This window comes from Microtus oregoni, unplaced genomic scaffold, assembly GCF_018167655.1.
Source record: "Microtus oregoni isolate MIOR12 unplaced genomic scaffold, Mior012 000007F_ref0000211, whole genome shotgun sequence".
NCBI lineage: Eukaryota > Metazoa > Chordata > Mammalia > Rodentia > Cricetidae > Microtus > Microtus oregoni.
Window position 1 is genome coordinate 8,715,703 of NW_024543066.1, and position 18,243 is coordinate 8,733,945.

The window sequence follows — 18,243 nt, forward strand, 5'->3', positions numbered from 1 at the left end:
ATTCTATAGGTATTCTACTGCTATATTCTAATTAGCAGTAGGTGTGTGGGACTAGGGCTGTTCTTTGTCAAGTGTATTGATAGTTCTTTCTTAGTATGTGCAATTTACTCATGAGATAAGTGCCACTTCATATGCTTATAGCTATACATCTTCTCTGGTTACGTGTCTCTTTAGATCTTTTGCCTATCTTTCTGTTGTTTTCTTTGGGTACTGGACATTGAACTCAGGGATTTTTGCATGCTAAGCAAACACCTCTGCCTCTAGGTTCTTATTTTTGCTGCATTTGATCAGTTGAGATTTCAATGTACTTTCTATGTTATGGATGACAGTGACTTATCTGGTGTGTCCTTTGCAAAATGTTACCTTAGTCTGTGGCTTCCTTTCTCAATTGAAAATCAATTGACATTGGTTTTCAAGAGAAAATTTCAATCTTTAAATTTGACTATCCATTGTTTGTTTCATGGATTGTGGCTCTGCTGTTATATCTAAAATGTCATCTCTGAACCCAACTTTGCTCAGTTTTTTCTTCTTCTATTATCTCCTAGACATTTTAGATTTTTGCATCTGAATTTTTGGCCAACACTATATTGTACATTGATCTTTGTGGGTTTAAGGATTTAAGGGCCAGCCCTAGATTTAGATTTTATATTTTGTTGTTCAGTTTCTTTCACATCATTATTTGGAAAGACTCTACTTTATTACAAAGTCTTTCTATCAAAGATAATCAGCTATCATTAGGCAAGTCTATTTCTGAGCTACCTACTTACCTATTCATTTAAGTCTTTCATGAAGAGAATCAAGAACAACAAAAACCATCTTCTCCTTAAATTCTTAACTAATTGGAGTGACATTACAGAGTACCAGTTGAAAGCTAACAACTTGAGCTGCAAGCAAGAAGCAGAGAGGACACATGGGGAATGGGATAAGGGTTTGAGACCTCAAAGCTCCCCTCCAGTGACACACTTCCTCCAACAAGGGCACATCTCTTAAGATAGCACCATCTACTGGGGACCAAAAACTCAAATATCATAGCCAATGGGGGATGTTATCATTTAAGCTGCCACACCTCTCCTCCAAACTATGGGCACTGATAGATTCTATGGGAGGAAGAAACATGTCCTGCAGTTCTATGCCCACTACAGAGCCCAGCAACCTTGAAATTGAGGACAACTTCAATCCCATGGTCACACAGACTGTTCTGACTAAACTCAATGAGATTAAAAGCAAAACAAAACAAAAGGACATGGTTGCAGGGATGGAATCTGAAGGAAAGAGGGAAGATTGTCAGACATTAGAGTATGAGAATAATTACAAAGTATTATTGACATATAAAATGTTGTCAAAGATAAATTTAATTATTGTAAAGTGCCATCAATTTTCTCAACTAGTTGACCAATCAGATCAGCCAAATTAATGGGCAACTTTCCTGAAATAATTTTTAAGTATATAACACAAGTAAAATAAGAGTATACCACAAATAAAAGGAAAAAATTCCCAAATTAATGCAATAAGTAGAACGATACACTATGAGTTTATTAGTATAAGAAATAATTGGTTATTTTTATTATTTAATTATCTAATAATTTTAACTATTTTGATGCTTGTATCTTAAACGTCAACAAGATAAAAAGCAAAAGAGGTCTAAATAATAGCAAAAAATACCATGTTCATTGCTTAGAAGACTTATTACCAATAAGACATGATGGTTTGAATGAGAAATGTCCCCTGTTCTTGATGTGGAGCTGTTTGGGGACACTACAGAACTTGTAGAACATGGACTTGCTGAAAGAATTATGCCAGTGCAGTGACTTTTGGGTAGTTGATAGCCTTGCTCCACTTACAGCTGGCACTTTGCTTCCTACAGATAAACAAACATATGCTACTCAGCTTCCTGATCACGCCACCATGTCTTTCCCTTCTTTAAAAACATTTGGCCATCTTGAACTGTAAGAGCAAAATAAACTCTCCCTTAGGTTGATTTTGGCCATGGTATATTCACGACAGTCATTGAAAAGCAATTTGCTTTTGGTCGTGGAATGTTCATGACAGTAATAGAAAAGTAACTAATGCAGACATCAATGCTTTACAAACTGAGAGTCAGTGACCTTCTAATCTACTCTTGCAGCAGTTTTGTAGGTACTGCTGAATCCACACTAAAATTTATAGGGAAATATTAAAAAGAATAAAGAGGGAGAAGTAAGAGCGCTTTATCTCAATGCTTGCTCTAAAGCTCATTTTGGAGCCAACCGCGTGTTGTAAAAGGGTAGACACACTAGAAACACGGATCAATAAAAATGATCAAAGAGACCAGAGGCAGTGTTTACAGCACACTGGTCAATTCACACTTGTGTCACATGAGCAAATGGAGAAATGATAGGACTTTCAGCCATCAATGGTGAAACGACTGTCAATGCATAAGAAATAAGCAAATGAACCTTGACTCCCACTTTATAGGACATGAATTATTAACTACACATTGAGCCCAAGCCTACATGTATGTCTTAAAGTTATAAAGTTTCGAGAAAACTGGAAAAATCATCATAAAAGACAAAACAAAAACACATGACTCATATAACACTATTGGTATATTGTACTTAATTTGGCTTCATCAAAATTAAAAGTTCTACAGTGAGGAAGACACTTTGAAGCAATGAGAAAGACAAGCTTGTCTCTATGATATCATCTACAAAATTATCCTCTAAGTAATGAAAAAACAATAAAACCATCAACAGAACTATGAAGACAGTGCTGATGAAAACTGAAAACCCTACAGTCTATTACCATTACAAAATAGAGTTATTATCCAGCCCAGAAATTCTGTACCTATATACACACCCTGAAGAAATGAGAATAAATGCTTAATAAAACAAATAAATAAAATGTCTCAGATTCAGTCATAATAGTTCCAACTCACAACAGCTGATACGTCAATCAACTTTTGAAAAGATGAAGAAAATGTAGTTTATCCTTCCAGCAAAACTGGCTTAAGATAAAAACACGTTAGGCTGGCAGGTGCTGCAAAGGCTGATCAAGAGAAGTTAGTCATGACTGCCACACTGAGTTCTACTTACAGGTTAGATCTATAGTATGCAAATATCTAAGGACCAAATGCAGACTCATGGTTAACTAGTTTGGTATATAAGATTCTGGTGATGAATGCAGAGTCCCATGGACTAACTTTAAAAAAATCTATGAAACGTATGCCTCTAAGGGGAGAACTATGTGATACATTAATTATATCTCAATACTTTTGTTATAAAATAGTGTATGATAATGTTTAAACACATGAAAATTAAAAGCATAAAAGCAAACACTGTATACATCATAGAATGACAAGAAATAAAATCTTGATAATAATAGCTACTGGTAAGACAGTAGCTGAAGCACCTAGAATTCCTAACACTGAATGGGAATGTAAACTATTATAAAATAAAGCATACGCATATCTCAGTATATACATGTCTGAGCACTGTCAAAGGATGAATGTATTGACAAAAAAAATGTCTGTCTTCTACGTCTGGCCACTACATACTCCAGTCCTTATACTTATCAAATTCCCTTCTTTTCTGATTTTGTCTCCTGATTGAACTTTAAATTCCCCAATCCTCATCTATTTATAGCTTAAAAGCCAACTCCTCAGAACTTCAGTGCTTTAGCTCTATCCTGACTGATGTCCCCACAGCCCACAGAACAACTCTAATGACTGCCACTTCTTTGTATTCATGCCCTTATAAGTAGCAATATTCAAAAGGGAAGTGGCTAGTTCCTTTTTGCCAGTGATTATGTCTTGAATGCCTAGCATAGCTTCTGTTTTTCTGTTTAAAAAGCTCAGGAAATTTGAGGAATGGATGCATTTTGCAAACATAAGGTATTCTTTACACAGAATGCTTATAATAATGAAAAATATAAAGTCAACATATATCCGCTGAGACATATGAGATAATAATTTAATGATATCAGTATCTGGAGTGGAGGAGTGGGTGATTGACTTACAGAGAAAGGGAGGCAGTAGAGAAAGAGTTTGGAGTACTCATTGGCTAGGCTGGTTCCAAGGATGAGCAAACTCACTGAGGAAGTTCTGATATTCTTTTGGTCACCATAACCTCACAAAATGTCAGTGTAAGCAAGGAAGTCTTAGTCTTTATGTGCAAAATTTATAATTTAGGCATCTAATCACCAAAAGACATGGTAAATTTGTCTTCTTTTTGTGACAAGGACTGTCCTGATTAGGCTTCATTTGTCAACTTGATGCAATCTGGAGTCATCTGGGAAAAAGGAACCTCGGTGACAGAATGAATTCCCTCAGTCAGATTGGTGTGTGCCCTGTCTCATCTCATGATTGATATGAGAGGGCCCAGTCTATTGTGGGCAGCATCATTCCTAAACAGATGGTCCTGAACTCAATAACAAAGCTAGCTGAACAACTGAACCAGTGTGTGTGTGTGTGTGTGTGTGTGTGTGTGTGTGTGTGTGTGTGTGTTCCTGTGCAGATTCACAAGCACTTATGTTCATATGTATATGGATGCCACAGGTAGATGCTGGGTCTTTCCTTGACCATTCACCAGATTACTCTTTTGAGACAAAGTTTCATAAAGTCTGGAGCTTACAATTCTGTTAGATCAGCTGACTAGCAAGCGCAGGAGCCCTTCAGTCTCCACCTTTAGAGCCCTGGGATTATAGGTGTGTGCGACCACACTTGTTTTTATGAAGTTCTGGAGATCAAACCCAAGGCTCTTTGCATGTTAGGCAGGTGTTCCATCAGTTGGGTTATATCTTTAGATGTCTCCATTTTTAAAGTTGTTTTTATCCCGTAAGAGAAAAAAAATCAATGATTCAATCTATCTGGGTACTGACCTCCTCTGTCTACCACAGTTTTAAAAATTGCCTGCATCCATTAGGCAGGGGTGGGGGGTGAAGCTCATCTGCATTAAAACATCAAATGTCAAACTGGAACCAGTTGTTTTAAAACGTGGTTTCATACAAATGAGTCCTATGGAGAACGGCACATGTGGGGATCCCTTTGGTAATTTTTAATTGAATGTGCAGTGATTTGACGTGAAGGAATAGATTGAATCCAACTTGCATGATCATTCTGGTGACTAAAAGGAAATCTGGCTTCTGGACCTGCAATTATCCATCAATAAGTAGCAGCGGGTTTACTGTCTAATTCCTGGCCAAGTATTATCATAGAGGGTAAATTGGGAAGCTTCCAGTTTCAGAGACCTCACACAAAAGTGAATTGTGTATTAAAATTATGGGTATATCATTTGATCAGATTTTATCTGTGTCAATGTCTAACCTGGTCATGTTTCTGTTTTCTGTTTTTTATCTATATTTAGGAATGGGATATTTGTTAGTTATGAGTTCAAGTTATTCCATTCCACATAAGATTATTGGAAATAACTTCTGCCTTCCTCCCCACTTCTCTGCTTTCCCCCTTCTCTGTCTCTTTCTCTTCTCTCTCTCTCTCTCTCTCTCTCTCTCTCTCTCTTTCTCTCTCTCCCTCTCTCTCTGTCCCCCCCTTCACCCTTCCTCCTCTATAACCCCCTGAATAAACATTCAACCTCACCCTGCAAAAAAAAAGATTATTGGAAATATTAAGTAGAAGAAGGAAATAAAATTGATGTTCACAGATCATTGGCATCCATAGGATGTAGCACCTGGACTTCAATAAATCATGCAACTGGATCTTACTAATATTTTCAGGTAAGGGCAAAATGTTTCCTTTATATGACAAAAGATTACGTTTAAAAAAAAATCTAACAAGGACACAGCCATCAGCATATATATCTTATATTTTACCATACTGCCCACCATCTTTTGAGGTTTTTCTATGTGATCAACAGGTATTTGATTTGACTTGTTAATTTTGGCATATATAGAAAGCCGTTTTTCTCATAAGTCAGGTAAAAGGAACACAAACAAGGCTTTAAACACAATCTGCATTGTTCAGAAGAGCGCTTGACACCAAATGGACATTGAAGGTACGCTGAGTAAAGGAGCAAATGAAAGAATAAAAACACCCCTCTCTTCAACCTGTTCATTATCTATCTAGACATGTGCTGTCCAAGGCCTGGAGATGTCTCAGCAAAGTCCCCTCTGCACAGGTATGAGGACCCACGTTCTGACCTCCAGGACTCATGTATAAAGCCAATGGAAGAGCACACTTCTGTAACCTCAGTGCTCGTGGGCAGAGGAGGAGACTGGTGCATCCCTGGCACCAGTGCTGGCCAGCCAGCACAGCCAAATCGATGAACTTCATAGTCAGGAAGGGACTCTGTCTCCAAAAATGAACATGAAGGTGGGTCTAAGAGAAGCAACTGTGTTGATAAACGAGAAGTGCCAGCCATGGGCACAGGTATTTGAGCCCTTGGACCCTACTTGGTGGTGCTGTTTTGTAAAGGCTAGGAAAGCTGCAACCTTGCTGAAGGACATATGTAACTTAAGGTGTCTTTGTGAGTGCCCCTAGTCTGTTCCACTCTCTCTGCTTTGTGTTTAAGACGTGATCTCTGTGCATCTTTCTCTGGTATCCTGCTGTTTTGCCTCCTGCCACCATGGACTCTCCAGCTGGAACTGTAAGCCAGAATAAACCCTTCCTTCCTTGAGTTGCCTCAGTAGGGTGTTTTATCAAGGCAACAAAAATGTAACTAACAACACCAACAGCTTCTGCCCCCCACCCCACACACAGCCTAGTAGATAGCCACTGAGCAGTTAGAGCACAGCCATGCGAAATTCAGATGCTAAATATAAATTTAAAATATCCCTCAGATTTGTCTCATCATAAAAATGATAAAATGTCTAATTAATGACTTTTATACAATTAATGGCTGAAATAATAATATTGTGGGCATATTGAGTTTGATGAAATATATTAAAATTAGTTTAACCTGTCTCTTTTTATTTCCACATTTTGTTAGGGCAGCTACTAAAATTTTAAGACCATAATTGCTTTCTATTTCTGTTGGTCAGCATGTATCTAGAGCCATTAAATCCTGGGCTCCTTGCATTTCTGTTCCAGCTTCCTTATTAAAACAAGTGTTATCCATTCTCTTTGAGTTATCATAATGAGTTAGGTTTTAAATGCAGGGCTTTTCATAAATGCAAATCTATGCTTGTGAGGTTAGAATCAATCATTAATGTTTAGAAATTGTATGTGCAGATACAAAATACTCCATCTCCAAAGAAAACAGGATTTGCTTTCCCATTTTTCCTAGTGAGAAGTCACTGTTGTTCTCCAAGTATATCACACTGTCCAGTGTTGCAACATGAAGTGGAGACTCCTCACTCTGGCAACCAAGTATTCAAGGCTATCCATCATCTTCCCTGGCTTAACCCTGTGCTCCTGCAGACACTTCTGTCCAGTTCTCATTTCTACTGCATTCTGTAATGCAGGAATTTAAGGATGGCCATATCTCTGTTTTTATTCCCCACTTGAGATTATGTTTTCCCAGGGCACAGGATTGAAGATTTTGCCCAGGATTGGAGATTCAGGCTGACTATTATTATGTCTTGCTTAATTCCTAAAATCTTCCCATCCCATAGTGTTTGTGCCCTCCTCTACATTCCAAAACAGAAATATTCCATCTCAACATTATTCCTAAAAGCATCTGGTTTTCGTCATAGGATAGTTTCTCACTATAGATGCAAAGAGAACAAGTAGGAAATTGAAGTGAAAGAGAAAGCCTTTCAAATATGGAAAAGAGCTCTGTGCATTCAGGTCTGGCTTTTAAGCATTGAGCGTAGCCACGAGAAGATTCCTAGTCCAAGGAGTTGCAGCCAACCTGTGTGCTGTATTCTCTTCTCCTCAAGTGTCACATCTCCTCCCCACCAAAACAGGAGAGTTTCCAAGACATCCTCTGAGAACAGTTGCTGGTTTGTGTACAAGCAGAAGCATGGGTTTATTTTTTTAGCCTCTTTATTTTGGGTCTTTTCGGGGGAGAGGAGGAGGAAGAATAAGATGGGCCTCTAAAAGCTGTGTTTATTTATAATCGAACATGTCCTTATTTGATAACAGATGATCAATTAAAGTGAAGTGTGAAACTTGAACAGCATTCTGTCAGGAAGCAGAGACATGAGGAGAGCTGACAGCATGCAGCGCTTCTTGCAAGCAGCAGGAGCCCCTCTGGAGCCTTCTCTCTTGGCATTGTGGCTTGGCTAAATCGGGCTCGCCATTCTTGCAAGTGGGAACAATCAGCCTTGTAGGTAGTAGGGAAGTATTATAATTAAATGTCCACCCACTTTTTTCCTTTTTGATGAAAGGCTCCCATGAAACGCACTAAAATAGGGTGCATCAAGATGAATTTTTGATGAGTCAAAGCACCAAGGAAGCCGGCTTGGTACAGAAAGAAACCACCCCAATTCACAGAAAACTCTCTTGCCTACATCATTAACAGTAGCGTGTTTTAATGGTAATTAACATGGTGAAACACATGGGGCAAGTTCAGGCCATCATTACTTTAATTAGCAGCAGTGGTAAGGCTCAGCATGAACGAATTTGCAAAGAACAAATTATAACATAGAGAAAATGCTGGCTGGGTATGGTGGTGCAGGTTGTAATCCCAGCATTGGTGAGACAGAGGATCACTGCAATTTTGAGACTGTGTCTGGGTTACACAGATTCTTCTAGGCCAGTCAAGGCAATATAATATGACTTTGTTTCAAAGAAAATTGAGAATGAATTACATAATAGGTATTATAATCAACAAAGCTTTTATTGAGCATAATGCCATTCTTCTGAAAGCTGTTAAATCACCAGATGAAAGTTAGACTGAGATTTTTTTTTTGAGGTAGTCAAGAGGCCTAAGATGTTACTTATCACAAGCTACTTCTGAATAAAAAGTGGCAGGTGGCTTGTGTCTGCTCTTGATAATCAATGGCAAAGACATTTACTGATAATGTAGTAAGGGATTTTTTTAAATACTCATGTGAAGGGTTGAAGGGATGGTTCAGCATGTAAGTGTATATTGATTTTCTAGAGGACCTAAATTTAATCCCCAGCACCCACATCGGGCAGCTGGGATCACCTAGGCTGTAACGCCAAGGGACTTAACCCCTTCTTCTGGCTTCCACAGGCACTATACTCAAATGCACAAACTTCCAACAGGCATGTACTTATACACACAATTAAAATTAAATTTTATAAATTAAATTCCCAGGTGCAACGGAGTCAAGGGCACTCTGCTTGATCAATGAGCCCAGACATAGTCACGAGTCAAGGAATAAAAAGGGAACCAAGTATTCTAATGTTTTCTTTGCTGCAGGACAGATTGGCCACCAGCTGCAGAGCAACTGGTGTTAGAGGAGGTGAAAACAACACAGACAGAATGCTTACTGTCTTTATAATTCTGTAAAGATGGAATTCATACTCTAGTAGATATTATTAGTGGAAGGACTGAACATTAGTGCTGCTCCAACTCACCATCAGAGTGACATCCAAGTACTTGGGACCACAGTTCAACGACTACACTTGTTATCAATGACCAGATTAAGATGACTTTATAAATGCTATCCTGTTGATTCTTTGCTATTATGGTTTCTTATTATCATCCATATTATGACTCAGATGATACAAAGAGATAATAACTAGTCTGATATTACAAGTATGAAGAACTTCGGATTACCTTTAGTTGAATATACTATGCAATTAGCAAGCAGTTGTGGGTTCTTTCAATATGTCACTGCCCCAGTTTTTATTAAACATCTTTCCATTGTATCTAACCATCCAGGGCACAGAAAACTTCAGGCGTCTCTCCTGAAGAACAGGAATGTGCAGTTCCCATTCGTTTGTCACCTTGCTTAGTCACTTCCATTTCTTTCATCCATTTCTTTGATATTGAAATTTATTTTTGCACAACACATTTGGATCATATTTTTCCTTCACCCAAATACTCTCAAATCCTCCCCACCTCCCCACTTACCCATCACTGTTATTTTCTCCCTCTTTCTTTAAAAAACAAACTACAAAAATAGACAAACAATAGAACAGAAAACACAAACTCACACATACACACATACCCACAGAGGAAAGCAAAATACACAAGCAAAATACCAATAAGACAAAACACAAATGCCAAAACTAAGCAAAATCAGACAAAAGGTCTAGAAAAATCCCACCAAGTTTGTTTTTTATTGGCTGAGTACTCCTGAGCGCGGCACCTACTCTGGTGTAGTTAACAGTCCCAGTAAGACTCTACTGGAGAAAACGCAGATAACGTCTTGTTTAGGTGTGGGAGCTCATAGCTTCCATGTCTTGATTTAATACTTAAGACCTCTGTGTCCCTACTTCTCTGTTTTTTCTTCAGTCCCCTTTATTTCTTTTAAAGTTAAAGGTCAGCCATTATTTACAAAGTTTCTTTAACCATACAAAGGTTGTCTTAGAAGATCTGATAGGAATTCTTGTTAAATGGGCTTGCTTCGCCCATTTAGGTCTGAATTCAACTAGTTCACTGATTTTAGATTTCTCTGACAAATATAGTTGAGGTCTGAAGACCTAGATATGTTGAAAATAGCTTTTTCTCCAAGTCATTTAGAACTTAAGGCTCCCTGCCCTGCTGTATCAAATGACCCAGCTTGAGAATAAGATGGGTCTATGTGCACACCAGTGTGGGGTGTTGGGAGGGAGAGGGGAAGGGAGTGGTGAGCTATCTATACAAGGAAAACTCAATGTCTTCCGAATCTCATCTATTTAAACTCTCCCATGGCTCAGGACTCTCACAAAGCCCCTGTGTCTCCCCTTTTTACAGTAAATTAATAATTTTTTCCTCTCTTGCTTTCATGAGGTAGTTCCTTTTAAATCAAAGATTTTTCTGACAGATAAATATGAAAGTGTTCTTGATAAGGAAAATGCTTAAGCAATTATATTTTAAAAATGACAAAGCTTTTTTTGGTATTTCTTAGGAAGCTACAAATCTCAATCAATTGCCAAAAAAAAATAGATGTTTTAGACATTATCTTCTCTAAAGTCCATCTAGAAATAAAGCAAATGGAAGGGGCCAAGGGTGTACCACTTTTTAAACTAAAATTTTGGAATACAATCAACTGATATAATAAAAGAAGAGAGAGTTTGAACATAGATTCCTTATGTAAGTGGACAATGCATTCCCAGAAGGCATGGATTATTACATGTGCCTCTCAGAGCCAGGTGTAGGATACCACTCTATAAACTACTAGTCAAGGAGACTCCAGAGAACCCCAGACCCACACAGTGGGCAGCAGTTAATGTAAGCACTCACAGGTCGTTACGATGCTGAGAACAAACCACTGTGGGTGCTTAGGTCAAGACTCAGAGAATAGACGTCGGAGAAAAACATGCTGGAAAGACGATATGAGCCTAAAGAAGGGGAGGAGTCTGTGAAATGCTGCCTCCTGGACATGGCAAGGCTGGTGTACTCACAAGCTTATCACAGCTACAGTGAAGTGACAAGTACGACCCAAGATTGAGTCAACAAGATCAGTCAATATTCCAGCAGGCAGGGGTTGGGAGTGATTAAGGTACACTGTTGAGAGGCATTCAGGTCAAGTAAGGGGCGGGGGTTGGGGTGCATATGATCAAGATATAAGGTATACATGTATAACATTGTTAAAGAATAAATAAAAGATATTCCTAGCATGGAAGACTACTTACTATAAAGACAATGAAATCCCCCTAGGAGACATGCAGTAGACAGTAGGCAGCCAGGCACATGTGGCTATCCTCCTGCTGAGCACAGTCGCCTCTCCCCTTAGTTCTATCAGGCTGTACCACCACTTTCACAAGAAAAAGCACAGAAGACATGACTGGCATTAGAAGAATGGCATTCTTCTCAGAAGAAGGTCTGAGCATTAAGAGAAAGGATGCTTACATTGCCTGTTTCTAGTTTGCCCTTGCTGAGTCGGGATAGGAAAGATGGGGGAAATTAAGAAGTTATGAGAAAAGGAAAGAGGCTATGACTCAATCTGCTTGAGGTCTCTCATGGCTGAAAGCCAACGATTTCAACACAACTGATTTATTCACCTAAAGTGTCTATATACCCCTGTCTGAGAAAAATCTCAAAATTCAAATCATGAGCCATATGCATGATAAAAATATATGTGTTCACTGGAGAGACGGCTCTGTGGGTGAAATCCTTACCATGGTAATATTGAGAGTGGGTAAAATCGTTACCATGTTGGCATGGAGACCTAAGTTCATAAGCCCAGGACCCACACGAAGCCAAGATGTAATCTCTGCACTCCTGTGACAAGATGGAAGGCATAAATTCTATAATCCTTGCCTGTTGTGTACCTCTGGACATTTATTCTTTCTCAGTATTATTTTCTCATATGTAAATATGTACAACATACCTCATAAACCACTTAATATTTACTAAAGGAAAACTCAGTAGGCAAAAATAAGTAAAGCTGGGCATTGTGGTACATGACTTTAACCCTGGCACTCAGGAGGCAGAGATAGAGGCAGATGAGTCTCTGTGAGTTCAACACCAGCCTGGGCTACATCAGGAATTCCAGGACAGCAAGAGCTATTGTAATGTAATATAAGACACTGTATCAACAAAGCAAAATAAGAAAAAATGAAATCAACATGAACTGGTAAAATGGCTCAAAGGTAAAGTTGTTTTTGCTCTGGGACGCAAATGGGAGAAGAAGGTAATCGACTTTGGCAAGTTTCCTCTGACCCGTACATGCATGAGCATGTCTACACACATACCCCCTGACTCACACACAAACGCAAATAACTGTAATGAAAGATCAAAGACCCAAATATTTCAATTTACACTTTTAAACTTAGATATAGATTGCACTCTTTCAACAATGTAACTTTAAGGGTCACAGAAACCATCTCCTAGGTTTTTAAAGACACTTCCATGCAGCTCTCTCCTAATTAGAGGGAGAGCTCACATCTGAGGTGTGATATGTTGCTCTCTGCCCTGTCTTCTTAACAAACCCCATCTTGGCTTCCTCATAACTCACCATAAGTTATTTTCTGTGGTATAAATCAAGACCCCAGTTTCATGTGCGTGGAAATTACTGAAAAGATCTCCTCAGGCTATGTGCCCAGTGAGGTGGCATTTCATCCACCATTGCTGGTGCTGTTGTGACCCTCTTAGAGCCTAAACCCTATTCTGCAAGAAGCTCAGGCCAGACAAAAAGTCACATTTGATCTCTATACAAAACGCCAACCCTTCAGTTAATAGCTAGCATACCCGGGGCATGGGAACAGGCCATCTTGTATGTTCAGCTGGTACAGATATTTAGTAGTCTCTATCCAGTTAACATATAAGAATGGCAAATCACTGAGAAATCCTAAGGAAGAACTGCTCGTCTTCGTGTTAATTAAAGACAGATGAGTGGTTTTAACAAATAGTTGCTTTAAGCTAGTCATTTTAGGGATTATTCTGTATAATAAAAAGTCACTGAAACTGAAAGTCACTTAGACCAGAATATCGCCATCATATCAGATTGGGATGGAAATGCAGATACAACTACAGCCTGCCATAATCACTTTATTCTCTGCTAAGGGGATGTTCAGATTTAAATAAAACCCATTCTCAGTCTCCCAATAGCTCATAATTCCAAAAGCTTTTTCTCCTTAATGTTCACATAGAATAGGGAATTCTCAAAATCCTTGAACATTTAAAACAAATTCTGAGAGCTCTAGGTGCATGAGAGTGAACTATCGTTCGGTTAAAATAGTAAGGCAATATTCACAGGTGTGCTTGACGGCAGTACTTGAGCAAAACAACGCAAAAGGAAGCATTAGGAGAACTTACTTCAAGAAACTCTAGGTTAAAGTAAGGAAAAACTAACTTTTAAATTGGTAGAGTATTCAGAAATGTTAAAAAATATCTAAGATGAGTTGTGTATAGAACTCTTAATAAAGCTGTTTGGGGGATGACTAGAAAGACAGGGGCCATTAAAGGGTGTGGGGAAAGGAACCATCATACTGCAGTCCTGTGGAAGTCTCTCCCTAGCTGACAGATAAGAATTCTAGCATGATTAACTCTTGCTGTGCAGCCTGCTGCCCACAGAGACAATCTTTCTTTTACATGGAGATCTTCTTCAAGTAAGAATATAAAATGATCTTTTAACCACACTGAAGCCCTGAGTGTGCTCTCCTTTTGAATATGGCCAATACTCCTTTAAAAACTGAGATCTTATTGGAACTCTCAGAGACAAGAATATCAGGTCCATTGATAATCAAGGTATTTCTGAACTATCCTGTACAACCAATTCTGAGCATGGCACCTCCAAAACAATATGCGTGACTATTGCAAAAACAAGAAAGAGGAATTCTCTTTGGAGGTGCCAACACCTACATGGGGATGGTTACTATCCTTTTAAACAACTCTATTAGCTTCAAAGGTTAAATCTATTTTAAGAGCACTTCCTAATAAACTCCAACTATGCTCATAACAACTGTTCTGGACATTCTTCCGACAGCAAAGTCTTGTATCTAGGCTTCCCCCGAGCTGTCATCTCTGGAAAGATTTCTCAGGTATAATACAAGCTGTGTCTCTGGCCCCGCATACTGCCTCTTTACAGTTTCATTAAGGTGTCATCTTCCAGTAGGTAGCATAAAGACAAGGCTTTAATAGAAAAATTAAACTGAGAAATTGGAAGCAAAATATGCTATCTACAGAAATCAGACTTTACTTTCGAAGTATATCATGGAAATTTCCCCCCCCCCCCATGCCCATTATTTGGTGTGACTTCAGCAGAGACACCCAGTTTTAGACAGATGTTTTAGCTATCGGGGACTATGCTCAATTAAGAATCTCTTTGTAAAACCTGCCACCACTCCCCTGGGGAATCACTAATAACTAATAATTGAAGAAGGTACACATGAAAGATTAAACAAAATTGTATCAAAAGTAGATCACAAAATCTGTTCACTAAAACTTATAGACCTAAATTCAGCACTGACACTAACTAGGCTAGTTTCAGATTTTATAAATTATTTCCATAAAATGGTCATTGGAATAATAACACTTGCACTGTCTCGCCAAATTCTTGAAAAATTCAAAGGCGACTTTCTAAGCCAGAGGTGAGGAGCTTGGGGGAACGGCATGATCTTAGCAATCAAGTATTCACTCCTTTATTTTCCATTTTCCAGCTATGGAGACTGGAGCCAAGCAGGGGAGCTTACAGTAAAAATGCTAGCTATATTAAAATTTGTTCCATATATTTACATAAAGGTGTTTAAAAAAACTCTGTGTTACTATGATTCTAATTTGAGTTACAATTATTTCTCTCACAATTTTTTATGAGCAATTTGGGCCAAATAATTACATTTCACTTCAGAGCTCATGACTATGTAGGAAGAGGTGGCAGTCAAATGTTTAATCACCAGCCTGGAATGGGCACAGAAGATCCTAATAGACACTAGTCACTCTAACTGGGACAAATGCAAGCACGTTAGCACACCGCTCTAATGTCAACACTTGGGAGACACGGGCAGGTGGATCTTGTGAGTGTGGGGGCAGCCTGGGCTACAGAATGCATTCTAAACTAGCCGAGGTGACACAGAAAGACTCTGTTTAAAAAACAAAAACTGGTGAACAAAAACTGGGACAGACGCACTGCTGAATAGCAGCCAAGAATGATTTCTGGCTTATGAACCTGGTAGAACACTCATCCCTTCTAGTCTCTGGTTCCTGGTCTTGTCCGTTCTGTTGCCTGAAGAAATTCTTCCATTCAGAATCTCTGCTCTAATGAGCTGTATTTGATACCCATGAGGCAACAGGTTCAACTCACTGACTCTTGAGAATCTCTTATCTACAGCCCTTCGTAGTTCTGTTAGCAATCTGCCATCCTGCTCTTCAAACCATGGCGTCGTGGTCACATCTGCAGCTGCTAAGCAGAGGGAATTGTGGTTTATCATCTCCCCTTCCTCTAAACCAGTCTTCCTACTTAATTTTTCATGGAACTCTCAAAATCCGCACATTCTACTGTCTTGTTTTGTTTTTTTTTGTTTGTTTGTTTTTTTTTTATGTCACATACTATGTTCTAAAAAGCAGGAGGGAAAGACCCATGAAACCCAGACAATAAAGCACATGGCATGGAATATTTGGTAAATTAAAGATAGAATGGTAAGAAAATATTTACTATGATAGAACTATGCATCTAGTTTGTTCTTTTGTCTAGTGCCACTAAAATGGGTATTTAAAACTGAAACAGCAGTGAGCACAGTTTCCCAGATCTTTATGAATAAATTGCTTCTGTTCAAGGCGCTGAAGGGTGGCTTATACCAATTTCCTGTTACCTAGGTCCCGCACTGTGACATTTGTAGTGTGTTGTCAACTGTTTTTATACGAGTAGAAATCAACTGTAAATGGCGAAGGAACCTTGCTTTCCCGGATTGGGAGCAGCTGCGGCTATAGCACGCTTACCTCCACGAGCCTGCCTGTGTGCTCATGAAATATCGCAGCGTATTCTTTGATTTCCTTTTCTCGGCCGTTCTTAGCAGCTTCAATGAGAACCAGGAGTGGAACCGTCGTGTCCAGGAAAGAATCTGATATGTGATCTATAATCGCCTTGCGGAGCTGAGAAGAAGAAGAAAAGGATTCCTTTTATTTCCCCGAGAAAGTTTGTGTTATTTTTCTAGTCTTATGATCTTGGTGGCTCTAAAGTTCATTTTACACATTTCCTAAGCAATCCTTACAATCAGAATATGTGGTGCAGTGTGTGAACATCCTTTACAAGCAAAATAAACAGAATGTTCAGAATAAAAAAAAAAATCAGGCAGCAGTAATCTCCTTGTTCCCAAAAGCCATTTATTATTGTTATCATTATTATTATATTTAGCCCATGACTCAAATTATAAGTGGTAATTCAATATTCTTTCCTCAAAGAAATTACATGATTACAATGTTCAACCTGTGTACAAATAAAATGCATACTGTATTTTAATAATTACAAAATTATAAACTACTTTCTAACTTATTGGAAGAATTGATGATACATTTGATTATCTAAATTGTAGACTTCATGGTGATTAAACCAAGTGAGATCACAAATTGCACCAGATAATAACAGATTAATAGAACAAGAAGATGAATAAATGAGTTTGGTGTCCCAGTTTCTCCATTTGCATTAACTGTTCTTGCCCTCACACCTTAAATTATTAAACAACTGTAACATTCTGACACAATGAGCTCTTTTAAATTAAATAACATGGAAGCTTCTACATGACTTCAGATAATTCCTGTACTCAGCAGAGATTTTCTGAAATTTAAAAATGGCTCTGAAATTAATGTATTGTATTTCTAATTACTGAAACTATAGGGATTACAATATACTAATATTGGACTCTAATAAACAACATCATTTTTTATGAATGAGCCATAAGGTTTTTTGATCAACATGTTTGTTTAGTAACTTCTCTCTATAAATAAAATGATAAAAATCAGAAAGACAACTTGACTTCTGTGAGGGTTATATTTTAGGCTATTTTTAAAAACCACTTGACATCTTAGTTTCAAATAGTGTAAGAATTTTTATTGTTATAGTTTCCAGGTCCAAAATGATAGAGCTTCATTTGTATAAAGCACTATCCTATTAGAAAGATAGTTCAGTGGCAGAGCACTTGCCTTCCATATGTAAGGTCTTAGGTTCAATTCCCAGCACTTCAAAAAAATAGAAAAAAAGTGCTGCCTTCCTATAATAATTATAGGATGATATATGTGTGCAGGAAGGGCTATCAACTTCCTGAAGGAAAACACCTCCACTCATATTAGTATAGCTAGCTGAGAATCATTGTGAAGTTTTCTAGCTCCCAGTTACATCATAGACTGCAGGAAATCCTCAGTGAAACTTTGTGCTTACTATGCCTTGCGTTAAGCCACTAATGGCAACAAATTAATATTTACTAGACACTTGTAACAGGGTGAAGGAGGTGTGAGGTCACAAGGCAAGGTGATGGCCATAAATGAGTGAGCAGTGTATTTGCAGTCAAGGGCACAGGCTAGGGTTGTAGTCATGAAGTACATGTATATATTTCAGAAACAGGGAAGATGTGTTGAGGATCTCAAGAGCAGGGCAGAGTTTGTAGGGACACCCCTCTACCCCGTTCTTTTCTGGAACTTGGATGTTAATTTGGATTTGAGAGATAACTCTTTTCTATAGTTCATCTACGGGGGTCAGAATATGGAAGTTAGCTCAAGCATATGATATAGCTAGAACCTTGATGATAGACACATAGTGAGCAGACATTCAAGAGCCCAGCTGGAAACACCACCACAGCAGACACATCAATGGAAGAGCAAG

The 18,243-nt window shown here is 38.5% G+C and overlaps 1 protein-coding gene across 1 annotated transcript in view; it reads right to left on the bottom strand.

Moving 5' to 3' along the window:
* The window catches only part of Ctnna3 (catenin alpha 3), a 1,347,523-nt gene that overhangs the window by 617,028 nt on the left and 712,252 nt on the right, over positions 1–18,243 (bottom strand). Inside the window, exon 9 of the mRNA XM_041655198.1 lies at positions 16,368–16,520. Within this exon, the coding sequence (XP_041511132.1) occupies positions 16,368–16,520 (153 nt within the window). The remainder of the gene's footprint in view (positions 1–16,367; positions 16,521–18,243) is intronic.